Source organism: Triturus cristatus, chromosome 2_2, assembly GCF_964204655.1.
Source record: "Triturus cristatus chromosome 2_2, aTriCri1.1, whole genome shotgun sequence".
Classification (NCBI taxonomy): Eukaryota; Metazoa; Chordata; class Amphibia; order Caudata; family Salamandridae; genus Triturus; species Triturus cristatus.
The window spans coordinates 1,170,470,250-1,170,497,391 of record NC_140582.1 but is presented as its reverse complement, the minus strand read 5'-3'; the positions used below and the strand labels follow the sequence as shown (position 1 = coordinate 1,170,497,391).

Sequence of the window (27,142 nt, the reverse complement as noted above, 5' to 3'; positions counted from 1 at the left end):
TCATGTGAAGCCGTACATTGGGGACTAGGTGGATGCATAACGCCATCATCCCCATGATCTTGCTCACTATTCTCACGGTCAGAACTCGCCCCTTCTGGTAGAGACGCGTTTCATTCAGCAGGGCTATTGTTCTTCTGTCGCTGGGCCTGACCGTTCCGTCTATGGTGTTGATCTTCGCCCCCAGGAAGATCTTCACCTGCTCTGGTTCCATCGATTACTTCCCCCAGTGTATCGAGAACCCCAGGTTTGTTAGTGTTCTTGTCAATCGTTCTGCGTGCTCCTCGCACTTGTCGCGAGTGCTTGCTTTGATTAGCCAGTCGTCTAGGTAAGGATACACATGAATCAATCAATCAATCATGAAATTTATATTGCGCACTACTCACCCGGATGGGTCTCAAGGCGCATGGGGGAGGGGGTCTGCTACTGCTCAAACCGCCAGGTCTTGAGCTGTCTCCTGAAGGCGAGGTGGTCCCGGGTCAGTCGCAGGTGTACGGGCAGGGAGTTCCATGTCTTAGCCGCCAGGTAGGAGAAGGATCTTCCTCCGGCGGTGGTTCTCTGGATGCGAGGGACGACGGCGAGGGCGAGGTTTGCGGATCGTAGCTGGCGGGTGGGCGTGTAGAAGGTCAGGCGGTCGTTGAGGTATCTTGGGCCAAGGTCGTGGAGGGATTTGTGTGCGTGGGTGAGGAGTCTGAACGTTATCCTCTTGTTGACGGGGAGCCAGTGCAGGTCTCTCAGGTGGCTCGAGATGTGGCTGCGTCGGGGGACGTCCAGGATGAGTCGGGCCGAGGCGTTCTGGATACGTTGAAGTCTTTTCTGAAGCTTGGCTGTTGTACCGGCGTAGAGGGTGTTTCCGTAGTCGAGTCTGCTGGTGACGAGGGCCTGGGTGACCGTCTTCCTGGTCTCGGTCGGGATCCAACGGAAGATCTTACGGAGCATGCGAAGGTTGTGGAAGCAGGCTGAGGATACGGCGTTGACTTGTCTGGTCATCGATAGGGAGGAGTCCAGGATGACGCCCAAGTTGCGTGCGTGGTCCGTTGGTTTGGGTGCGGTGCCTAGGGCCACCAGGAGTCGTTCCATGCGGAGGGCGACGGTCCCAGAATGAGGACTTCTGTCTTGTCCGTGTTCAACTTCAGGCGGCTGATGTTCATCCATTCGGCGAAGTCTTTCATCCCTTCGTGTAGGCTGGCTTTGGCGGTGTCGGGGTCTCTGGTGAGGGAGAGAATCAGCTGGGTGTCATCGGCGTAGGAAATGATGTTGAGGTTGTGTTGGCGTGCGATGGCAGCGAGGGGTTTCATGTAGATGTTGAAGAGAGTGGGGCTGAGCGATGATCCTTGTGGGACGCCGCAGATGACTTCGGTGGCCGCAGAGCGGAACGGAGGGAGGCGTACTCTGTGTTCTGCCTGAGAGGTAGGAGATGATCCATTTCAGGGCCTTCCCTTGGATGCCGGTGTCGCTGAGGCGTTGGGACTACGGTGCGGTGGCAGACCGTGTCAAATGCTGCGGAGAGGTCTAGGAGGATGAGTGCCGCTGTTTCACCATTGTCGAGCAGGGCTCGGATGTCGTCGGTGCGAGAAAGTGGCTCTGTATATACTGTTCCCTAATAGGTACAGGGTGTACAGAGTCCACAGTCCCCCAGAGGCTGATAGAGGTCAAAGTTAGGTATGACCTTACTCTCAAAAGTGGTAGCTTGGTCGAGCAGTAAGGCAGTACCAGGGGACAGTGTAAAGCATTTATTGTACACACTCAGTCAGCAAATGGTTTCACACACTCAATAACAACTCTAGGCCAATGGTTTATATATATATATAAAATATATGCTTGTTTTATTTTTAGAACCACAAAGGGGGTAAAAATATACTTTCTCAGAATGAGAGGTTGAATATAAATACTTTTGTCTTAAGTAATAAATTTGTGTAAACAGTCACAGTTGGTTGCAATAAACAATCCTATTTCCTAAACATAACAATGCATTGAGCTCAATGGTAAATTCAGGTTATTTGTAATAAATTACTTTTCAGATTACTTTTGGAATTCCAGGTCTGGCTCCTAGAACCAGCCTTGGGTCAGTATTCAGAATCAAGTGATGAAAGTCGACTTAATAACTAATGATTTTTAAATAATATTTAGCTATTTCAAAAGTTAGCACTTAGAAAATATTTCAAAGAAAACATTCAATGGATCTCCATGGCAAGAAATTCAAATTGCAGGTAGAGTACTTTATCGTTACTTTAGTAATCCAGGACTGGGTACCTAGACCCAGGACTGGGGTCCTTATCAAAAACAGGTAAGTAATTTCGTTTGCAGAAATGGTACGATTTTAAAAGAATATTTCAAATTTGCAAAAATAGACACTAAGAAGAAATTTCACAGAAAAGCAGACAATGGTTTCCTATGGGAGAAAAATGAGTTAGAGGTAAGTATAGTTGTGAACACTTTTCAGGGTCAGGGCTGGGCACCAAGATCCAGCACTGGGAGCTCACCTAGGAGCAGGTGAGTAAATTCGTTTTTGTCACTTGGCTGATTTTTGGTGAATTTTTGCAGTTTTGAAAAGTTCACACTTAGAAGATTTTTGAAGAAAAAGCCAGTCAATGTTACCCTATGAGGAAAATGAAGTTAGCGGTTTAAGGGTAAGTACTCGACTGGCAGAGGTGAAATTCCGGGCATGGACTCAGGGGTCCCCCAGTGTCAGGTAGGTACAGTTGGTTTACCCTCAGCGGTTTCAGGACGGCCGGGTGCAGAGAGAGTTAGGCCCAATGTTATCCTATGAGGGATAGGGGGGCCTTGGTTGGTGGCTTCTGTCTGGCAAGCCACGCGGCTGTGGGAGCTGGGCTCCTGGTCACTTACTCAGGGCAAGTGGGGAAGTAGGTTAGTGTAGAGAGGGCACTGCCAGGGCGACTCGGGCGGCTGGGTGCAGGGTGCTTTTGAGCCTTCGGGCGCTCAATGGAAATCAATGGGAATGTTCCGGTTTGGAAAAAGGCTGCAGGCTCGGGGACGAGGATGTTTCAGGTGCCACCACCACTTCGAGAGGTAAGTTGGGTAGTTGTAGGTTAGGTGGGTACCCCGGGATTGGGCACAGGGGGCCGCAGGGCGCCGGGGTGCCTTTTAAAGTCGGGAATCTTACCCTCTGGTTGATCGCGGTTGGGGTGGCACTTGGTTCTGAGGCTGCAGGCTTCCTTCGGGATGTCGAGGGGGGTCCTTGGGTGCCGGACTCGGGGTCACAGTCGCCGTGGGGTCGTCCTCAGGGTCTTTGGCCACTCCGGCACTGGCCAGGCTTGGCTGGTGCAGAGTGTGTTGGGTCCGCGGTTCCGGGCTGCTGCCTGGGGTTAAAAATAGGTTTCTTGAGTAGAGCCTCTACTCATGGGAGTCCCGGGGAGTCAGAGTTCAAAGATAGCCAGGTCCTCCGGGGTTTTTGAGGTTGCTGGCCACAAGAGATGCCGCGCTGGAGCAGGAGCAGGTTCGAGGGTCGACAGGCCGGTAGGGCTGGGGCCAAAGCAGTTGGTGTCTTCCTCTTTTTAGCAGCTGCAGGGCAGGTCTTTGTTCTTCTTGCTCTTCTTGCTCTTTCGAATCTGGGATCTGTCGAAGGAAGGTTCAGGGTGCCCCCTAAATACTAGATTTAGGGGCGTTACAGGTAGGTGAAGGCCAGGGACCAATGGGTCCTTGTCCTGGGGTGGGTACACCCCCTATCCTGCCTCTCTCCTGTGGGAGGGGGGCAGTAGCCTAATCCGGATAGGGTAGGACCCCCCATCTTCAAGATGGCGATAGCCCGGAGATGTGCTTCACCTCGCCTCCCCCACCTGAGGGGTGGGGTGGGCAGGCTGGCACATTCCCTGTCCTTGTATGGGGTTTCCGGCCAAGCTTCCCTCCAGAGTGGGGGGTTGCAGAGGCCTGGGGAATCTCCAAGAGGCGGCATGCCTTTGAAGCTTCCCTTGGCTCATCCTGGGGGAGGAGATTTATCACCTCACCCAGGACGTGCATTGTTGCAGGCCCGGGAGAGCAGGGGCTCTCCCACCCAGGGGTCCAGCAACGTGTCTGCTGTGTGGCAGCCTAGGCAGCCTCAGAGCAGACGTGGATTGTAGGTTAGCTGTAAGGGGGCATCTCTATAATGCCCTCTGGGGTGCTTAGTACATTAAATCCCACACTGGCATCAGTGCGGGTTTAATGTGCTGAGTGAGAAGTTTGATACCAAACTTCCCAGCCTTCAGTGTTGCCAGTATGGTGCTGTGGAGCTCGTGTTTGACGAGCTCTCAGCACCATGTACTCGTAAAGGGCAGCACTGTACTTACAGTGCCCAGGAATGGACCTGGGTACTGTAGGGGCACAGGGCTCCTGCTCCTGTGCCCACACCATAGGCATAAGGCACCCAGCCAGAGGGGTGGCTGACATATGCCTTGGCAGTGTAGGTGATGGGCATGGCACACAGATGTGTGCCATGTCGACTCTTTGTTTTGTCCTGCACCCAGACACTCAGCCTGCAAAGGCACTGTGTGTGTGTGTAAGGGTACAGGGCCTCTAGGGGTGGCACAATGAGTGCTGCAGCCCTTAGAGGCCTTCCCTGGTCACAAGGCCCTGGGTACCTAGGGTACCATTTACTAGGGGCTGACATGTGGCCAGGGTTTGCCAATTGGGAGTTTGTATTTTAGGGAAGGAACACAGGCCCTGGGCACCTGATTGGCAGGCGCCCAGGGCACAGCAAGGAAAAGTGCATCAGCTATTAGGCAAAAAGGGGGGGGGGGGTTACTGCAACAGAAACCCACTTTCTCACAGTCGGTGGCAGCGATGAGGGCGGTCTCGGTGCTGTGGTTGGCTCTGAATCCGGACTGCGATGGGTCGAGGGATCCATTCGTCTCGAGGAAGGCGGCCAGTTGCTTGTTGACGATCTTCTCGAAGACCTTGGCAGGGAAGGGAAGGAGCGAGATGGGGCGGAAGTTCTTGAGGTCGGTCGGGTCCCCTGTAGGTTTCTTCAGCAGTGCGCTGAGCTCGGCGTGTTTCCAGCTCTCCGGGAAGGTTGCTGTGTCGAGGGAGGTGTTGATGATGTCTCGGAGGTGGGGTGCGATGGTAGAGGCGGCCTTGTTGAAGACATGGTGGGGGCACGGGTCGGTCGGAGATCCGGAGTGGATGGTGTTCATCATGCGTGTCGTGTCTTCGGGGGTCACCTTGGTCCATGTCTGGAGGGTGGCGGCGGGGTGTGTAAGTTCGACCGATGGGTGCTGGGGTGGAACGCCGAAGCTGTTGTGGATGTCGGCGATCTTGCGGTGGAAGTACGAGGCGAGGGAGTCGCAGAGGTCCTGCGAGGGAGTGATGTCGTTGTTGCCCGTGCTGGGGTTGGAGAACTCCTTAACGATGTTGAAGAGCTCCTTGCTGTCATGGGCGTTCTTGTCCAGTCGTTCCTTCAGAGATTTCTTCTTAGTGGTGCGGATGAGCTGGTGGTGTCTGCGGATGGCGAGTTTGAGCGCGGTCATGTTGTCGGTGGTCTTGTCGAGGAGCCAGGCCTTCGAGGGTGCGGCAGGCCTTCTTGGAGTCCTTGAGTTCGTTGGTGAACCAGGGGGCCTTCTTGCTCCTGGGTCTGGTGAGAGGGTTCTTCATTGGGGCGAGGTTGTCGGCACAGGAGGTCAGCCACTGCGTGAGGTCGAGGGCAGCTGTGTTAGGGTTCGTTGTCCTGACTGGTGGGTTCTGGCTGAGGGAGGTGGTGAGCTGGTCGACGGTGATCTTGCTCCAGTTTCTGTGGGGAACCTGCTTTGGGTGGTGGTGGATCGTGTTCTTTTTGAAGCTGAAGTGGACGCAGCTGTGGTCGGTCCAGTGAAGTCCAGTGGAGTGGCTGAAGGCGACGTGCTTGCTGGATGAGAAGAGGGGGTCGAGCGTGTGGCCGGCAAAGTGGGTGGGGGTGTTGACCAGTTGCTGGAGTCCGAGGTTGGCGAGGTTGTCCAGCAGGGCGGTGGTGTTGCGGTCGTTGTTCTCCAGGTGGAAGTTGAGGTCCCCGAGGAGGATGTAGTCGGTGGAGGGGAGGGCGTGAGGGCCGATAAAGTCCGTGATGTCTTCGCAGAACTGAGCGCGCGGTCCAGGGGGTCTGTAGACGAGGGTGCCTCCGAGGGTAGTCTTGGGGTCGGTGTGGATCTGGAAGTGCAGGTATTCGGCGGCGTTGAATGCGTCGATGGAGTCAGTCGAGATTCAGATGGTGCTTTTGTGAACGATGGCGATGCCCCCTCCGGTCTGGTTGGCGCGATCCTTCCTGATGATCTTGTAGCCGTCCAGGATGGCGATGTCGGGGGCTGAGGAGGCGTTCATCCAGGTTTCCGTGAGGAAGGCGATGTCCCTTCGTAGGTACGCTGCTACTGCTGCAAGGCATTTTGTGACAACCCTTGGGGCGGACTTTAGACCTAATGCCAGGGTTGTAAACTGATAATGATCCTGGTTGATGTTGAACCTTAACAGGTTTTTGTGTCGTCTGTTCATTGGGATGTGCAGGTAGGCGTCTGAGATCCACGGTGGACATGAAGTCTCCGCCTCGTATTTGGGGTAGCACTTCTTGTAGTGATGTCATCTTGAATTTTTGCGTCTTTATGAATTTGTTTAGGAATCTTAGGTCCAGGATGAGTCTTAGTGATTCGTCCACCTTTGGTACCAGGAAGTAGTTTGAGTACACTCCCTTGTTCCTTTCTCTGCATGGCACTTGTTCTATGGCCCTCTTTTTCAGTAGTTGAAGTGTCTCCTCCCCGAGTTGAGCGAGCTCTTCACCCAAGCGCTGTCTGCTCTTTGGTTTCTTGTTTGGAGGCCTTCTCTCTAACTCTATGCAGTATCCGTGCTGTAGGACGTTGAGAACCCATTTGTCTGAGGTTATTTGTTGCCATTGATGAAGGTAGAGGCCCAGTCTTCCGCCCACCGGTGTTGCATGCTCGTAGGCGCTTGTTTTGTGTAACCCCCTTGGTGTTCTTACATTGCGCTTCACCCTTCGGGGTATGCTGGGGGTGAGCGTCTTTTTACGTGTGAAGTCACTTAAATGATGGTTGGTCTCCCCCTCTCCTCCTTTGGCCATGTCCGTTTCCCCTCCTGCGAAAGGACTGGCCTCGAGGCTGGTACTGCCAGTTCTGCTGTCCCTGCTGGCTGTGACTGTCACCCTGCTGCCCTTGCTGGAATGTCTGGTGAGACGTAGCCTGCTGGATTCCTCCCCTTCCGTAGGGTCTCCGATTTGGGTGCCTCTTCGCAACCCTCTGAATTGCAGGGCCCCCATGGATCTTGCAGTCTTTTTCCTTTTTCAGTTGGGTGAGCTTCTCGTCCACAGTTTCCCCGAACAGCGTTTCACCGTTGAAAGGAGTGTTCAGTATGTTGTTCTGGACTTCCTGCTTGAATCCAGAAATTCTGAGCCAAGCCTGTCTCCTTTCAGTGATCCCTATGGCCATCAGTCTGCTCAAAGTTTCCACCCCGTCCAATGCAGTCTTGATGCATGAGTTGGCGATATTCTTCCCTTCCTCCACTAGATGGGAAGCCCTTTGACGGTACTCTTCAGGGAGATGCTTGACTAGTTCCCCCATCTCATCCCAATGCTGGAACTGATGTCTGTTCAGTAGCGCGTTTGAGTTTGCCATGTGCCAGTGCATTGCGGCGTTTCTTTCTACCTTCCTTCCAGTGAGGTCCATCCTTCTGCTCTCCTTATCAGGAGGTGGGCCCGAGGTCGCCGGCACATTGGCTCTTTTCCTGGCCGTGGAAGCAATGATGGAGTCGGCAGTGACCGATCCCTTGATGTAAGGAGGATCCTGCGAGGAGTGCTTGTACTTATTTTCCGTTCTGGGTGTGATGGACCGGCATGTTCCTGGGTCCTTAAACGCCTCCTTCCCTTGGTTCATCACGCTTTGGAGCATGGGGAGGAACTGGCTCCTCGTCTGGATAGGGAGCAGAGTTTCGAGTAGGAAGTCTGCTTTCGGCTTCTCCTCGTCCAATTTCACACCAAAGGCTGCTGCAGCACTCTTGACGACCATGTTGTAAGCCCTGATGTCGTCTGGCGGCGAAGGCCTCGAAGGATACGAGTCCACGGGCTCTTCGGGATTTTCGGCGTCGATGTCCTGCCATTCCAGCTCCTGAGTCGTCGACGGCGCCGAGCTGTAGAACGACTGCTGATCCTCTTCATCATCTTCTCCCTCATAGTAGGGGCCTTCTTCCTCCTCTTCAGGACCTCTCGACTGCTCTTCGGCGCCGAATTCTCCCTGTTCCTCGATCTAGACATCCGTCGACGGGGCCGTTGGGATTTTGAATTTTTTCATTCTTTCGTCGAACTCCTTCTTCCTCTGAAGGATGCTCTCCATCTCCACCTCGAGCCTTCTCTTTTTCTTTTCCATGTCGGAGATGTGCCCGGCGTCGACCGCAGGTCTCTTCGACGGAGCTTGCGTCGACGCGTCCTTGTCTTTCGTCGCCGAACTTCCCACCTCGTGGGTCTGTTTCGACGAACTCTGTCTCTCGGCGGTCTTCGGCACCTGGGAGTCCTTCTCAAAGGATCCGCTCGGCCTTCTGTCCTTTGAACCACTGGCAGACGTCGAAATTTTCGGCGGCTGTGTTCCCTTTGAGTACTTGGACTCATTTTTTCGAGAGTCACCTTCCGATTTTCGGGGCCCTTTTGGTGGTTTTGTACTCGACGTGTCTTACCTCATCAGGCGTTTTCTTATCGGTCTCTGCGACCGTGAAGACATCAGGTCCCTCGGCGATGTTGTCTTCATCGTCGGTGGAGAGGCCCAGATCGTACAGTGACGGGGCCTTACCCTTGCCTTCCATGCTGAAGTTGGCTCTCCTCTGTCGTTCTCTCACCCGGAGAGTCTTCGGCGCGAGAGCGGAACAGGCGTTGCAGTCCTTGCTCTCGTGGTCGATCGGCAGGCAAAGGTTGCAGACTGGATGTTGGTCCTTCTGCACGCACTTGTGGTGGCAGTTAGGGCAGAACTTAAATGGCGTCTTGTCCATTGCGCTCAGAGCCTCTGAGTGCGCATTTTCCTATGGGCGTCGAAGCATTTCGAGGATCCCCTCCTTCTTCGTCGTCCCGGCTGTAATACCTTTGTCTCTATAGTCTTCTAAAAGTTCTCCTTCGATGAAACTCGCGTATTTTCCTTCTTCCTTCGTCTAAAACTCTGGAGCTTCTCGATGACGATCCAGACCAAACGGCGGAAAAAAGAATCTGAAGATGGCGCCCCAAAGGTGGGACTTCCGCAGGAAGCACGACGACGTCACGAGAGGTGCACCAAATGGTGGGACGTCGACGCCCACCTGGGTTACAAAAAAAAAAAAAAAAAAAAAAAAAGAGAAAGACTCCGAATCCGGACCCAACCACCAGACGGCGGAATAATGCACAGCATAGTGAATCCAGAAAGATTAACGCTGCAAAAGGTGCGATCTACTTTTACCTCCGCCTACCCTTGGGGTTCCACTGGACTCTGTGCACACTATACCTCACTTTGGTATAGTATATACAGAGCCAGCTTCCTACACAGGATACCTTAAGTTTTAAACCAGTTCTATTTTTGAGAGGCACACGATCAGGGTATCCTTGGTGTGAATGGTCATAGGTTGTAGGGAGCTGGCTCAATATATTCTATACCAAAGTGAGGTGTAGTGCACAGAGTCCAGTGGATCCCCAAAGGTATAGCAGAGGTTAAAGTAGATAATACCTTACTCTAGTGTGGTTGAGCAGCTCAGCTTATAAGGAGGGTAGTGTTAAGCATTTGTTGTACACACTCAAGCAAGAAATTGTGTCACACACTAAGACTGAATCCAGACCAATTGTTTGCATAAAAATGATTTGTTTTATTTTTCTAGAACCAAGATTAACTTAGTAGCAGGAAAGTTAAACTCTTCATACAAAGTTACTTTGAGAGATACTTGGAAAACTGGATTTGTACGATCATTCAGATTACTTTTACAGTAGACAAAACAGTGCAAAAGCACTTCAGATTACTGGTAGGTTACATTTAGATTGAAATTACTTTCCTAGTTTAGCATGAAGGACACTCCTAAAAAATTTTGAGCAACACAGGACATTGGCAATCAGGTTAACTCTGGAGAAGACATTAAGTTTTTTTGTTGCAGTACAAGACAGTTCAACACAAGAATTTCCAGAGATAACCCACAATGTAGTCTTATGGGGATAAACGAAGTGTTAGGTTTGCAGGTAAGTAAACATTTTCCGAGTTGGAGTTTTAGAAGGTAGAACCAAGGTTCAGGTTGGCACTTAATGGGCACCACCAGCAGCACGAGGGCAGCCGGGTGCCAATGTGGCGCCTCTGTTGGGGGCTGCTCACAGGTAGGCCACTGTCTCGGCAGCCCAGTTTCTAGGTTTAAGGTACGGGCAAAGGGGGTCCCAGGTTGGCATCAAGTCCACATCACCAGCGGCGCTGCAGCCCAATGCTTTTCAATAGGGGATGTCGGTCTAGGAAAAAGGCTGCAGGCTGGACCCAGAAGGCTGGACTCAGGGACTCAATGACTGGAGGATGAAGTTGAAGAGTTACTGGAAACAGTAGGTCTGGCACCTCAGGAGCTGTGGGTGCAGGGGAGTCCTTTCGTGTCGGGTTCTTCTCACTGGTTTCGGTTGTGGGGACCTTTCAGTATGCAGGTTCGAGGAAAAGGTCGGTGGAGGTCGTCCAACGCTGGATCACAGGTCCGGATCACCGGGGATGTCCTCGCTGGGGTGTTGGGCCACTCAAACTTGGGCTGTGGGTGTTGGGTGCAGAGTAATGAGAATTCCTGGATCCGGCTGTATCTCGAGCCCTGGCTAGGTTTGAACAAATCCAGAATCCACAGGAGATAAGAGTTCTTTAGGAAGCCAGGGCAGGTCCCTGGGGTTCTTCGAGGCTGCTGGCTACGCCAGTTTGAGGTTGCAGGGGTTCAGAGCAAGAGACAGGCCGGTAGGGCTGGGGCAGAAGCAGTTGTCCCAATCCTCTTCTGCAACACAGCTCTTCGGTCCTTGTCACATCGAATCCGAGGAGGCAAGGTTCAGGGGTGCCCCTACTCGATTTAGGGGAGTTACAGGGGTGTGCAGTTGGGACCAATGGGTCCCTTCCCTGGGGTGTCTACATATCCTAGTATGCAACCCTCTGGTGAGAGGGGGCGCATAGGCCTCTTCCTGATTGGAGGGGTACTCCCATCTACAAGATGGTGGGGACAGAGAGGTGTCCTTACTACACCCTCCCCAACCTGAGGGCAGGGGTTTGCAAAGTTAGGGACACCTCCCTTCCTGGCTAGGTTTTCCCACCGGTTCTCGTGCCCAAAATAGGGGGTCAGAACCGGTGGGAGCTAGTTGCTGATAACAGCAAAAGGCTGGGGGTACTTAAAGGCGGCAGGCCTTTGAAGCTCCAGATTAGATGACCCTGTCCATCCTGGGGAGGAGGCATGACACCTATGCCTAGGATGTGCTTTGTTTCCAGTCCCAGAGTGGAGACTTTCTATCCAGGGGTTCAGAAACCTATCTGGTGGTGGCAGATGGCTGGGAGCCAGTCAGGAAGCACATCAGGGTTGGTCGTCTTTCAGGGGCTCTGTATGCATTTTACAAAAATTAATAATTCGCACAATGTGCTAGTACGTTTCATACCAAACTTCCTAAACTTCAGTAAAGCCATCATGGAGCTGTGGAGTTCATGTTGACAAACTCCCAGCCCATGCATTCAAAATAGCTTCACTACACTTGTGGTCTGTGAATGGCACAGACACTGTAGGAGCATGTTGCTCTTGCAGCTATGCCTTCACATGGTTATGGTGCACCCTGCCTTTAGGGCTGCAAGGCCTGCTAGAAGGGTGGCTTACTCATGCCACAGGCAATATCCGTGGGCATGGCGCACAGGGATGTGTGCAATGTCAACTCTTTAGTTTGGTCTGCACCAATACACCCAGCCTGCATTGGTAGGGTGGGGGTGTTAAGGTGAGGGGACTCAGACGGTGGCATAATACATACTGTAGCCCTCAGAGGCCCTCTCTGGTCACAAGGCGCTTGGTATCAGGGGCATATTTGACAAAGGACTTGAATATGGCCCAGATGTGTGCCAACTGAAGGTACAAAGGTACAGTGTTAGGAAAGTACACAGGTGCCCAGGCCTGGTTAGCAGGATCCCAGCACACACAAGCAAGGTGGCACCAGGTATCTGTCAAAACTTTAGGGGGTAACATTGCAAAAAGCGACACTTTCCTACAGAGGTGAAAAGTGTAATGCTGGGTAGATCAAGGAATATGTGCACTTTATGAACTGCACTGTATGAAAAGCTGTCAAACATTCAAAAAATGTCATGTGATATTTTAAAAGATTTAAAATATTTAATTAATTTGGAAAATACAGATCCCAAATATGAAAATGCACAGCAACAACTGGGAAGGGAAATGCTCCTTCTAAGGATCTTACCCTTGGAGTCAGCTGCTGCAGTATTCAAATTGCTTTGCTCTTGCATCGCTTCCACCTGCTGACGTTTTTTAGGAGTTGCAGCAGGACTCTTTGATTCTGAACGCAGATTTCTTTTACCGAGTGTAGACTTAACACTGCTTTCTTCTTGCTTTGCTGAAGTAGAAGATCTTGTATGGGGCTTGACATCTGTTTGTGAAGTGAGCCCTTTAAAACATGGAGATAGGGGAAAGAGGCACAAGAAGAATGAAATCAAGTTTATACAGCGATAGGTTTTTCTTTGGCTTTAAGTCAATCAGGACTTCTATTGGAACCACCATCAAACAAGTGTATAGAGGGGTGTTTCTTTTACATGGTACTTTTATATCACTATTTGCAAGCACATTTCTATTCATAGATGGTAAAGTAAAAGTGTAGCAAAACAAATCTGACTCCATGAATAAGCTTAGTATCTATCGTTTTGCTCATCAATACTAGGACTTTAAGCTGGCTCCTCATTTACAGAACTATTCCTAAACATTCCATGGTTAGTTTTAAGCAAATTTCCTGCAGCACAGAGGCAATTAAAACGAAGCAACTGGAACTTCTATATTGTTGGTAGACAAACGGTCTGGGCAAGCCAATGCCATGTTCAAGCAGAGTCCCTGTCACACTTGAAGTTCTCCATCAAACAGCTGTGGCTTTAAAATGTCTTTGATCATAGAAAATCAAGTTGATACGATGGATAGGAAGGTCTCCTCAAAATCTGTACAAGTGCATTCCGGAGTTTGTAATAGGACGCCAGAACCCATGGATAAAGAATCAGCACGGCCCACTCGGATTTTTAAAAACTTTTTTCACTTATCTTTAACAACTTATATTAAATTATCAAAGGGTCTATGTGTTGAGCTAGACCTGAAACTGCCACGTCTGGCATTACTCAGTGTGGAAACACTTAGATTTAATGTCATTGTACAGCCTCAGAGCCAACTGCCTAACACATGCAACTTTTAAAGGCAGTGACTTATCAATTCCTAGGTGTGGTTCTACGACCTCACTGCATAATACACTTAGGACCAGTAGTTTTATTTTGTTAAACACTTGGCTCGATCCTGGGTAGCTGTGGCTCTGAGCAGTCAGGCTTACACAAAGGAACATATTAAGTGCATTTAAACAGCACCAAAACAATTTCACAAGATACTCGAAATATCCAACTCCAATTTATTAGAAAAATACTATTTTTAGACACCACAGTCAAAAAGACTCTCTGGAGGATTCTGGAGACACAGTATTTACAAGGTACTGTAAATATGCACCTTTTACTTAACCATGAACAAGCATTGGCAAATTCAACAAATTTGTGACAAACTTTCAACAAAAACGAATAGTTTACCTGTCGGTGTAGTTTTGCAGCTTGAAGATCTTTCTGGATTCACTATGCTGTGCATTATTCCGCGATCTGGTGGTTGGGGCCGGATTCGTAGTTTCTTTTTTTTTGTTTTTGTTTCTTGTAGCCCAGGGGGGCGTCGACGTTCCACCATTTGGTGCACCTCTCGTGACGTCGTCGTGCTTCCTGCGGAAGTCCCACCTTTGGGGCACCATCTTCGGGTTCTTTATTTCCCTTCTCTCTCTCTTTTTTTTTTTTTTTTTAAACCCTAGGCGTTCTCTTAATTTTCCTTTTCCAATTTCTTTTAGTATTCCAATTATTCTGTTCTTCCATGTCCTTCCACCTCTTCCTCCATCCTCATATTCCTGGCGGAGGTGGGTGGGTTCGCTAGTGAATCCAGAAAGATCTTCAAGCTGCAAAACTACACCGACAGGTAAGAAACTATTCGTTTTGCAGCGTGAATCTTTCTGGATTCACTATGCTGTGCATAGACTTTGTAGAGGTTTGTTATCTTTGCGGCAGCTGGGTGGTAGAGGAGTGTTGAAGCACCTTCTGTCCTACTTGTGCTTCCTTGTTCATCTGAACGTCCACGCAATAGTGCTTAGTGAACGTGTGCACTGAAGCCCATGTTGCCGCCATGCATATGTCCTGAATGGGCGTATTTGCCAGAAAGGCAATAGTTGCTCCCTTCTTCCTTGTGGAGTGGGCTTGTGGCCCCTCCGATAGCTCCTGCCCTGCTTGTTTGTGGCAGAATTGTATTGTCAGTGCAATCCATCGTGCAATGGTGGCTTTTGTCACGGGTCTACCCAGAAAACTAGTTGCAAAGGAGACCAAGAGCTGCTTGGTCTTCCTGTGCTCTTTGGTCCTCTCAATGTAGTGCATCACTGCCCTTCTAGCGTCCAGAGTGTGCAGTGCCCTTTCTGCGCTTGTCGTGGGGTTTTGAAAGAAACTCGGTATCTGAATTGTCTGGTTCATATGGAATGCCGACACCACCTTAGGCATGAAGTGTGGGTCCGTTCTTAGAACCACCCTGTCCTTGTGTATCTGGATGTAGGGCTCTTGCAGTGTCAGTGCTTGCAGCTCGCTCACTCTGCGCAGCGAGGTTATCGCTACCAGGAAGGCTGTTTTCATTGTCAGCATTTGCAGCGTGGCCTTGTGGATGGGTTCAAACGGCTCCTTCATAAGTTCGGTTAGGACCACGTTGAGGTTCCATGCCGGCGGCGGCATCCTCTTTGGAGGCGCAATTCTTTTCGCCCCTTCCAGGAATCTCTTTACTACCGGTGACGTAAAGAGACTTCCTCCTCTCTCCCCTCGTGTGTAAGCTACGATTGCCGCCAGGTGTACCCTTAGGGAGGATGAGCATAGATTACTTTTTAGTAGGTGTGTGAGATATCTAAGCACCGTTAACTCTGTTGTCATTTTATTCAGTAGTTTATTTCTGCTGCACCATATTGTGAACCTTTTCCATTTCTCCCCATAGCATTTTCGTGTTGTAGGTCTCCTTGCCTCCCGCAGCACTTGCATAGTGCTTTGAGGTAGGTTCAGGTGCGCAAACTCCAAGTCTTCAGGAGCCATGCTGCCAGGCTGAGGCTCTCAGGTTCTGGGTGCAGGACCTCTCCGTTCTGCATGGAGAGCAGGTCCTTTCTTCTTGTGAATTTGTGAGGAGTGCCTTGTGCCATTTCCACTATTTGAGAGAACCAAGTTTGCCTTGCCCACTGTGGTGCCACTAGGATCAGTGTCATGTTGCTGGTCCTGCACTTGTCGAGCACCCTGTGTAACAGCGGTATCGGTGGAAACGTGTAGGCAAATGTCTTTGACCAACTTATCCATAGGGCATTCCCTTGCGATTGCTGTTCTGGTTGTCTGGATGCGAAGTTTTGGCATTTTGCATTCAGGCGTGTTGCAAACAGGTCTATTGTCGGTGTTCCCCACCTTTGGAATAGCCTCTGTTTCCTGTCCATTGAGCTCCCACTCGTGGGATGCCGATGTCAGTCTGCTGAGCCAGTCTGCCTCCACATTGTCCTTCCCTGGTAGGTGTATGGCCAGCAGGTCTATCTTGAGTGGGATGGCCCATCTCCAAATCTCCTGTGCCAGAGTGGAAAGGGGGAACGATTGTGTCACTCCCTGCTTGTTGATATAGAACATGGTAGTGGTATTGTCCGTCTGTATTAACTCTTTCTGGTTGTATAGCGGTTTCTGGAAGGCCTTCAGGGCTAGCAGGACAGTCTTCAATTCCAGGTAATTGATGTGTCTGACCGCATCTGACGGAGTCCACAGACCCCTCACCCTGAGTTTGTTCATGTGTGCTCCCCATCCTATTTGTGATGCGTCCGTGGTAATGGTCACAGTTCGGTTTGGTGGTTTCAAGGTCTTTCCTGTAGTTAAGTTCTCCCTGTTCCACCATGTTATCTCCTCTTGCACTGCGTGCGTACCAACCACTAGATCCTCCCAACTTCCGTTTGCTTGTGACCATTGCTGTTGCAGCCATTCTTGGAAAGGTCTCATGTGAAGCCGTACATTGGAGACTAGGTGGATGCATAACGCCATCATCCCCATGATCTTGCTCACTATTCTCACGGTCAGAACTCGCCCCTTCTGGTAGAGACGCGTTTTGTTCAGCAGGGCTATTGTTCTTCTGTCGCTGGGCCTGACCGTTCAGTCTATGGTGTTGATCTTCGCCCCCAGGAAGATCTTCACCTGCTCTGGTTCTATCGATGACTTCCCCCAGTGTATCGAGAACCCCAGGTTTGTCAGTGTTCTTGTCACCCGTTCTGCGTGCTCCTCGCACTTTCATGAGTGTTTGCTTTGACTAGCCAGTCGTCTAGGTAAGGGTACACATGAATCACTTCCCTTCGTAGGTACGCTACTACTGCTGGAAGGCATTTTGTGAAGACCCTTGGGGCTGACTTTAGGCCGAATGCCAGGGTTGTAAACTGATAATGATCCTAGTTTATGCTGAACCTTAGCAGGTTTTTGTGTCGCCTGTTCATTGGGATGTGCAGGTAGGCGTCCTTGAGGTCCACGGTGGACATGAAGTCTCCACCTTGTATTTGAGGTAGCACTTCCTGTAGCGATGTCATTTTGAATTTTTGCGTCTTTATGAATTGGTTTAGGAACCTTAGGTCCAGGATGGGTCTTAGGGATTCGTCCACCTTTGGTACAAGGAAGTAGTGTGAGTACACTCCCTTGTTCCTTTCTCTGCGTGGCACTGGTTCTATGGCCTTCTTTTTCAGTAGTTGAAGTGTCTCCTCCCTGAGTTGAGCGAGCTCCTGACCCGAGCGCTGTCTTCTCTTTGGTTTCTTGTTTGGAGGCCTTCTCTCTAACTCTATGCAGTATCCGTGCTGTATGACGTTGAGAACCCATTTGTCTGAGGGCCTTTCTTGCCATTGTTGAAGGTAGAAGCCCAGTCTTCCGCCTACCGGTGTTGCATGCTTGTAGGCGCTTGTTTTGTGTAACCCCCTTGGTGTTCTTACATTGCGCTTCACCCTTCGGGGTATGCTGGGGGTGAGCAACCTTTTGTGTGTGTAGTCACTTAGATGAGGGTTGGCCTCCCCCTCTCCTCCTTTGGCCACGTCCGTTTCCTCTCCCTCGAAAGGACTGGCCTCGAGGCTGGTACTGCCAGTTCTGCTTCTGCTGTCCCTGCTGGCTGTGACTGTCACCCTGCTGCCCGTGCTGGAATGTCTGGCGCGACGTACCCTGCTGGCTTCCTCCCCTTCCGTAGGGTCTCCGATTTGGGGTGCCTCTTCGCATTCCTCTGAATTGCAGGGCTCCCATGGATCTTGCGGTCTCATTTTCCTTTTTCAGCTGGGTGAGCTTCTCGTCCACCGTTTCCCCGAACAGCGTTTCACCGTTGAAAGGGGTGTTCAGTATGTTATTCTGGACTTCCTGCCTGAATCCAGAAATTCTGAGCCAAGCCTGCCTCCTTTCCGTGATCCCTATGGCCATCAGTCTGCTCGAAGTTTCTACCCCGTCCAATGCAGTCTTGATGCATGAGTTGGCGATATTCTTCACTTCCTCCACTAGATGGGAAGCTCTTTGACGGTACTCTTTTGGGAGATGCTTGACTAGTTCCCTCATCTCATCCCAGTGCTCGTACTGGTGTCTGTTCAGTAGCGCGTTTGAGTTTGCCATGCGCCAGTGCATTGCGGCGTTTTTCTACCTTCCGTCCAATGGGGTCCATCCTTCTGCTCTCCTTATCAGGAGGTGGCCCCGAGGTCGCAGGCACATTGGCTCTTTTCCTGGCCGTGGAGGCAATGATGGAATCTGCCGTGACCGATCCCTTGATGTAAGGAGGATCCTGCGAGGAGTGCTTGTACTTCTTTTCCGTTCTGGGTGTGATGGGCCGGCATGTTCCCGGGTCCTTAAACGCCTCCTTCCCTTGGTTCATCACGCTTTGGAGCATGGGGGAGGAACTGGCTCCTCGTCTGGATGGGGAGCAGAGTTTCGAGTAGGAAGTCTGCTTTCGGCTTCTCCTCGTCCAATTTCACACCAAAGGCTGCTGCAGCACTCTTGACGACCATGTTGTAAGCCCTGATGTCGTCTGGCGGCGAAGGCCTCGAAGGATACGATTCCACGGGCTCTTCGGGGTTTTCGGTGTCGATGTCCTGCCATTCCAGCTCCTGACTCGTCGACGGCGCCGAGCCGTAGAACGACTGCTGATCCTCATCATCACCTTCTCCCTCATAGTAGGTGCAGGACTTCGACTGCTCTTCGGCGTCGAAATCCCCTTCTTCCTCGATCTCCACGACCTCCGTCGACGGGACCGTTGGGATTTTGAATTGTTTCATTCGTTCGTCGAACTCCTTCTTCCTCTTAAAGATGCTCTCCATCTCCGCCTCGAGCCTTCTCTTTTTCTTCTCCATGCTTGAGATGTGCTCGGCGTCGACTGCAGGTCTCTTCGACGGAGCTTGCGTCGACACGGTCTTGTCTTTCGTCGCCGAACGTCCCACCTCGTGGGTCTGTTTCGACGAACTCTGCCTCTCGGCGGTCATCGGCACCTGGGAGTCCTTCTCGAAGGATCCGCTCGGCCTTGCGTCCTTTGAACCACTGGCGGACGTCGAAATCTTCGGCGCCGGTGTTTCCTTCAAGGACTGACTCATTTTTTCGAGAGTCACCTTCCGATTTTCGTGGCCCTGTCGGTGGTTTTGTACTCTACGTGTCTCTTACCTCGTCAGGCGTTTTCTTATCGGTCTCTGCGACCGTGAAGACATCAGGTCCCTCAGCGATGTCTTCATCGTCGGTTGAAAGGCCCAGATCGTACAGCGACGGGGCCTTACCCTTGCCTTCCATGCTGAAGTTGGCTCTCCTCTGACGTTCTCTCAGCCGGAGAGTCTTCGGCGCGAAGGCGGAACAGGCGTTGCAGTCCTTGCTCTCGTTGTCGAACGGCAGGCAAAGGTTGGAGACCGGGTGTTGGTCCTTCTGCGCGAACTTGTGGTGGCAGTTAGGGCAGAACTTAAATGGTGCCTTGTCCATTGCGCTCAGAGCCTCTGAGTGCGCATTTTCCTCTGAGCGTCAAAGAATTCGAGGATCCCCTCCTTCGTCGTCCCGGCTGTAATACCTTTCTCTGTCGTCTTCTAAAGGTTCTCCTTCAATGAAAGTCGCGTATTTTCCTTCTTCCTTCGTCTAAAACTCTGGAGCTTCTCGATGACGATCCAGACCCAACGGCGGAAAAAAGAATCTGAAGATGGCGCCCCAAAGGTGGGACTTCCGCAGGAAGCACGACGACGTCACGAGAGGAGCACCAAATGGTGGGACGTCGACGCCCACCTGGGCTACAAGAAAAAAAAAAAAAAAAGAAAGAAAGACTACGAATCCGGACCCAACCACCAGATCGCGGAATAATGCACAGCATAGTGAATCCAGAAAGATTCACGCTGCAAAACTTCAAGTATCAATGTGGTTACTTTGAATTACTTAAGCTACCAACTCCGACAGGGAGCCTGTCAAACAAGTTACTTACCTTCGGTAACGATATATCTGTAAGAAACATTAGTTAGTTATGGATTCCTTACCTTAGAATAACCCCCAGGCGTCCGGCTGGATCTGGAAAGTTATTTTGTCAGCAGTAACTCTGCGCGTCGGAAGGTGGCGTCAACCGGCTCCGCATCCATCGTTGGCGTCGTGGTCGCCAGTATGACGTAGCAGTAGCTACTTGGACGCCGCCCTTGTGCAATGACGTCAGTTCTGTACACGACTTTCCGTGCCAGAAACGCAGAGCCATGCAAGACACGGACCACTGTTGCACAAAACTAGGGCTCTGAAAGGATATCCTTAACCTTAGGAATCAGTTCGCAGAACGGGGAGGATGGGTGGGACGGTAAGAAATCTATAACCAATGTTTCTTACAGATATATCATTACCGAAGGTAAGTAACTTGTTCATCTGAAAGAAACATGTTAGTTATAAATTCCTTACCTTAGAATAGCTACCCCAGCAATACCAACCCCGGTGGTGGGTCTGTGAACCAAGATCACACCAGAAAGTCCTGGAGAACAGAATGGCCAAAGAAGCAGTCTCTCCGGACTTGGCTGTCTAGACAGTAGTGTTTCGTAAACGTGTGCAGTGATGCACACGTAGCTGCCTGACAGATGTCATGTAGAGGAACTCCCTTTCCCAAGGCAGTAGTGGCTGCCGTCGCCCTGGTGGAGTGGGCGCGTAGCCCCACCAGAGGCTTTTCTTTAGCCAGAGAATAGCATACAACAAAGAGTTGGTCATCCACCCGGAACGGTTTTGTGCGATCCGGATACAAAGAAAGCACACGTTTTGGGTCCAGATGGTGGAGCCTCTCTTACTCTTTCGAAGGATGAGGGGGCAGAAAGAAGGTAGGCAAAGTGATTGTCTGCCCGATGTGAAAGGCAGTGACAACCTTAGGAAGGAAGGAAGGACGGGTCCTGAGAACAACCTTGTCCGGATGGACAGACAGGAAAGTAAGTTTGGAGGAAAGAGCCTGGAGCTCACTCACCCTTCTGGCAGAAGTGATGGCCAACCGGAATGCAGTCTCAAGAGTTAAGAGTTCCAAAGGACAGTTGAGAAGCGGCTCAAACGGAGCGCACATTAAATAGGTTAAAAAGAGATTCAAGTCCCACTGAGGCAGAACTATGGGAAATAGGAGGAAAGAGATGAGTTATGCCTTTCAAGAAACTATTAACAACCTGGGACTTGAAAAGAGAAGGTTGATCAGGAAGCCAAAAGAAGGCAGAGATGGCCGAAAGATAGCTTGATAGTGTCCAGAGCAGAGCCTTGCTGGGCTAAACAAAGAAGGCACAAGAGAACTTCAGAAAGAGGGGCAGAAAGGGGACCCACAGCCTTTGCTGTGCACCAAGCCCCAAACTTGTTCAACCAGCAGGTGTATACCAACTTAGTGGAGGGATGCCTGGCTGCTAAGATTACATCGCAAACTTCAGGAGGCAGGTCGAAGGACGTCAACTGCCGCCGCTCAATCTCCACGCAAGGAGGTGGAGGCTGGACAGGTTCGGGTGGAGGACCGTCCCCTGCTGCTGCAACAGAAGATCATCCTGAAGAGGCAGTCTGATCGGAGGATCCATGGCCATGCTGAGCAGCTCAGGATACCGCACTCTTCGTGCCCAATCCGGAGCCACAAGAATGACCTGGGCCCGGTCGCGTCTGATCTTCAGCACTCTGGGCAGAAGTGGTATAGGCGGAAAGGCGTACAACAGACCGCAACTCCAATCGGGGCGAAAAGCATCGCCTAGCGAGTGCCGCTTTGGAAATTCCAACGCGTAGAACTGCTGACATTGCACGTTCTCTTCAGTGGCGAATAGATCCAACCAATGCTCTCCCCACTGTTGAAAGAGACCTTGCACCACCTCCGAGTGAAGACGCCATTTGTGATCCATCATGCTGAGTTTTTCCGCCCTCTTTCTGCATGACTGCCCCCACTTTTTGCAGAATTGCTGATGTGCTTTGACTGAGTGTGCCCTGGGCTCCTGCTAATCAGGTGCCCAGGGCCTGTGTTCCTGCCCTAAAACTGCATTGAAGCCTAAACCCAATTGGCATCTCTAGCCATAGGTCTGCCCCTGGTAAATGGTACCCAGGGAACTGTGACCAGAAAAGGCCCCTAAGGGCTGCAGCACTTATTGTGCCACCCTTAGATGCCCTGTCCCCTGACACTCGCACACTGCCTTTGCAGACTGAGTGCCTTGGTGCAGAACAAAGTGAAGAGGCGACATGGCACACATCCCTGTGTGCCATGCCCACAAACCGCTGCCCCGGCATACAGTCATCCCTCTAGCTGGGTGCCCTATGCCAGTGGTGAGGGTACAGGAGCAGGAGCCCTGTACCCCTACAGTGCCCAAGTCTATTTCTGGGCACTGTAAGTGCAGTGCTGCCATTAAGAGTATATGGTGCTGGGAGGTTGTCATTACGAACTCCACAGCACCATAATGGCTACAATGAAGACTGGGAAGTTTTGGTATCAAACTTCTTAGCACATTAAACCAACACCGATGCCAGAAGGAGGCTTGGCACCTCGTCCCAGGATGTGCATCGTTTCAAGACCCTGAGAGCGGCAGGCTCTCGACCCAGGGGTCCAGAAACATGTCTGGTGGAGGCAGCTGGCAATCAGCCACTCAGCCAGAACACTAGAGGCTGGTCGTTTTTCAGGGGCCACTAAGATGTTCCCTGAGTGCATTTTTCATTAAATCCCACACTGGCATCAGACTGGGTTTAATGTGCTGAGAAGTTTTATACCAAACTTCCCAGTTTTCAGTAAAGCCATTATGGTGCTGTGGAGTTTGTAATGAAAAACTCCCAGCACCATATAGTCTTAGAGGCAGTACTGCACACAATGTCTAAGAATTGGCTTAGACACTGCAGGGGTACAGGCCTCATCACTGGTATAGTGCACCCAGCTAGAGGGGCGGCTGACCTATGCCAGGGCAGTGGGTTGTAGGCAAGGCACACAGGATGTGTGCCAGGTCGACTCTTCACATTGTACCAAAAGACGAGGCCTGCAATGGCAGTATGTGCGCGTATAAAGGAGCAGGACCTCTAAGGGTGGCACAGTAAGTGCTGCAGCCCTTAGAGGCCTTCTCTGGCTACAGTGCCCTTGGGCCAGATAGGTGCCAATTGGGAGTACAATGTCCAGTTTTTGGGAAAGAATACAGGCCGTGGGAACCAGATTGGCAGGGACCAAGAGCACAAGTCAAAGTGCATCAGTAGTCTGGCAAAAAGTGCCTGTGAGGGGGGGGGGGGGGGGGGGGGGGGGGGGGGGTTAATGCAGCAAAAACCCAGCTTCCTACACCCCCTCATCCCCCTTCCCTAATCTCAGCTATGTATATAGATATACAGGTCCCAAAAGTGATCTCTTATGTAGCCAAAGTTGTAAAAAAAAAAAAAAAAAAAAAAACAAGCGCTAATTTCAGCAACTAACACATTTTGTGTACACATACAAAAGCAAACTGGTTTCACGTGATGTTAGTCACCTAACAAATATTTGACATCAGGTCATGACAACAATGGCTTGAATACGTGGTATAATAACTGCAACATGCCTGTTAAGATAGTAAGCCAGTACCAATGATTTCTACAGGAAAATTTATTACGCGGTCAGATATTTCCCCCGTCCAGCTGGCTGCGATCAAACCAATCTCTCATATTGCTTCACAAACACTGAAACTGGCTTATTCACATCAAGTCAGCTCCTTTTTTAACTGTGGCTTTGTGGGTGTGTTCATCTGTGTCCATAGATAAGTAAATGTTTAGCAAGAACATGTGGTTTATCTTTTCAAGCTGAACGACGGGGCTTGCCTCTATGTTTAGCTCTGACTTAAACTTCGAATGCAGCTCCAGGTCACTATGTAAATGTGCATTGCTACTTATATTTACCAGATCTCTGCTATCTAGTTTTAACCATCAGACTCCGCCCTTCAACTGGCAGGGTTTCAAGTGTCAATATTGCATTGCTTACTGCAAACCCGGATTCCACAAATATTTTTTCTTTCTGTCAATGTATGTCATGAAACAGTTTCCTGGTAACTGGGTAGTGCATCCTCACACTTGGCACTCTTATCCTATTCAATGGATATTTATATCACTGTAACCCATAACACTCAAATGCTGTTTGGCAATCGATCATGTATTTTCTTGCTTCAATATTTCTTGTAGTTGCTTTTTAATGAAAGCTATTCAGGAAGTTCATTGGTACATATACTGGCTTTTACTATGTTTCCATCAAAAGTAATTAAACTTTGTCACAGCAAAATTCTGACCACGGCTTTGAAAATCTCCTATAAATGTTCATTTTCCAACACATTTTTACACCCACTTGGCACTTCTTCAGGGTAAAAAGATACATGTTCCGTTCTCCTAAATGCAGAAAAAGCGTACCCTTTATAACATGACTCAACATCAATTACAACTCAGAATGGCACTTCTGCCAGCAGTAGTTTATTGTCTATAAGTTCAGGACAAGTCATAAACCAAACTCCACTAACAAGACCACCCTGCAAACACAATAACTTCATGTTAAAGCTGGTGTCCGATTTCCATCTAAACCATACAAAGTCTTATCTCGTGTCAAATTCACCAAGGTCTAAAACAAACAGTAGTTCATATGGAGAGGTCAAAAGAGGCGTCAGCATCTACGTCAAGAGTACCAGGGAACAGTTGGCTAAAACTCTGTTGCCTGAAAATGTGGGACATCCTACTACATGCAGATACTGGCGATGGCCCTAAAGTCGGATACCTTATTCATAACATCAAGTGTACCAATCATAAAATAAAGAACCCCAGACACCACTTTGGAGCAAAGACATAACATGCTCCTTGATATTTACCAGAAGATTCCATGCTTTGTGTAGAAATATTCATGTGAATTTTAAAAAATCCAATACTAGTAAAGTACATATTTCTGAAGTTGCCTGTTCCCAATTTTTCATCTTTGTATGTAGTGGAGATGGAAGGACAGGGGCGGTCAGGAGACATCTGGTAAGTGAGTACTGTAGGAAGCTGGCTCAGTATACACATTACCAAAGTAAGGTATAGTGTGCACAGAGTCCAGGGGATCCCCAGATGTATAGCAGAGGCTAAATTAGATAATCACTAAGAAAATAAGTTGCTTACCTGTAACTGTGTGTGAGAAAGTGGCTCTGTATATACTGTTCCCAAATAGGTACAGTGTGTGCAGCGTCCACAGAGGTTTGGCAGAGCTTAAATTAGGTATAAGCTTACTCTCTAAAGTGGTAGATGGGTCGAGCAGTAAGGCAGTATCAGAGGACAGTGTAAAGCATTTGTTGTACACAGTCAGCAAATGGTCTCACACACTCAAGAACTGAACTCTAGGCCAATGGTTTACATAAAAAAATATGTTTATTTTAGAACCAACAATAGGTATTAAAATAAACTCTCAGAATGAGATGCTTTAGGTAAATACTTTTGCAATATGCAATTGACTTTTGTGAATACTGGTTACAGGTTGTTGCAATAGGCAACACAATTTCAAACACAATAAATGCATTGAGCTCAAAGGGAGTTAAGTTATTTGCAATAGATTACTTTCAGGATTACTTTTGTAACTCCAGGACTGAATCCTAGATTCAGTCCTGGGACAGTTCTTCGAAACAAGTGATAAAAGTCGACTTAGTTACTGTTGTCAGTTTTAGGCAATATTTAGCTATTTTAAAAGTTGACACTCCGAAGAAATTTCATAGAAAAACAGTCAATGATTCCCTATGGAAGAAAATTCAAGTTGCAGGTAAAGTAGGTTCTCGTTACTTTTGTAATCCAGTACTGGGCTCCTAGACTCAGTACTTCGACCTCTATCTAAAACAGGTAAGTAATTACGTTTTCAGATATTATACGATTTTTGAAGAAATTTGAAGACTGCAGAAATTGACACTTAGAAGAAATTTCACAGAAAAACAGTCAATGGTTTCCTATGGAAGAAGGAATATGCTACTTACCAGTATGCATCTGTTCTTGGCATGTAGAGCTGCAGAGTTGTACACTTAGCATAGATCGCCATCTGGTGTTGGGCCCGGATGTTTGCAGTTTGTTTTTCTTCTTGGACAGTCTTTGGAAGTCACGAGTTTGGTGACTCCTCCTTCGGTCCGTACTGCGCATGGGCTTCGGCTCCATCCTCAGATTGTTTTTCGCCAACAGGGAAATGATGGAGCGTAGTAATAACAGTGAGAAACCCATGTGTTGTATCTAAATAAGATGTACTGGAACGGATACAGGTAGCCGGGGAGGCGGGTGGGCGTGTACAACTCTGCAGCTCTACATGCCAAGAACAGATGCATACTGGTAAGTAGCATATTCCGTTCGAGGCATATGAGCTGCAGATTGTACACTTAGCATAGATTATATAGCAGTACCCAACCCTAGCGGCGACCACCGGTATCCGTTGCAGCTGTTTGAAAAAGTGTCTTTAGTACAGCCTGGCCCACCCTAGCTTGCTGCTTGGAATGCACATCTACACAGTAGTGTTTTGTGAAGGTGTGCGGTGTAGACCATGTGGCTGCCTTGCAGATGTCATCTAAGGGTATATTCCCTAGAAAAGCCATAGAAGCCCCTAACTTTCTTGTAGAGTGGGCTTTAGGGGGAGCAGATAATGTTCTCTTTGCCTTTTGATAGCAAATTTGTATGCATTTTACAATCCACCTAGCTATCCCTGATTTTGAAATGGGGTTGCCTTTATGTGGTGGAGAGAAGGAAACAAACAATTGTTTAGTCTTCCTGAAGGGTTGCGTTCTTTGTATGTAGTATAGTAACGCCCTTTTTACATCAAGCGTGTGTAAGGCCCTTTCTGCAACAGATTGGGGTTGCGAAAAGAAGACAGGTAATTCCACTGATTGATTGAGGTGGAAGGGGGAAATGACTTTGGGCAGAAACTTCGGATTTGTGCGAAGTATGACCTTGCTGTGATGCATTTGTATGTAGGGTTCCTGTATGGTGAACGCCTGTATTTCACCAACCCTTCTAAGGGAGGTGATAGCTACAAGGAAAGCTGTTTTCCAGGTGAGAAACTGTAGCTCACATTTGTGCATTGGTTCGAAGGGCGGACCCATTAGACGTGTAAGAACCAAATTTAGATTCCATACAGGGGAAGGTGGTGCCCTGGGAGGAATTACTCGTTTAAGGCCTTCCATGAAGGCTTTAATAGCGGGCACTCTGAAGAGTGATAAATGCTGCCTGTTTTGTAGATAGGCAGCGATCGCTGCTAGGTGTAGGCGTATGGATGAATATGCCAGGTTACACCTGTGAAGATGGAGCAGATAGCATATTATGTGCTGTATGGATGCATCTAGAGGGTTGATTGTATTGTTACGGCAGTAAATTACGAATCTTTTCCACTTTGCGGCATAGCATGCTCTAGTGGTAGGGCGTCTGGCTTCCATGATGATGTTCATGCAATCAGGGGGAAGGTTAAGGTATCCGAATTCTAGGATTTCAGGAGCCAG

At 49.6% G+C, this 27,142-nt stretch overlaps 1 protein-coding gene across 4 annotated transcripts in view; it reads right to left on the bottom strand.

Moving 5' to 3' along the window:
- ZNF638 (zinc finger protein 638) overlaps window positions 1-27,142 on the bottom strand; it is a 994,232-nt gene that overhangs the window by 164,645 nt on the left and 802,445 nt on the right. For 3 of the 4 annotated variants that reach the window (XM_085642741.1, XM_085642742.1, XM_085642739.1), the window contains one exon: window positions 12,359-12,562. The exons of the other annotated variant lie outside the window; for it this stretch is intronic. In XM_085642741.1, the coding sequence (XP_085498867.1) occupies window positions 12,359-12,562 (204 nt within the window). The remainder of the gene's footprint in view (window positions 1-12,358; window positions 12,563-27,142) is intronic. 4 annotated transcript variants of the gene reach the window in all.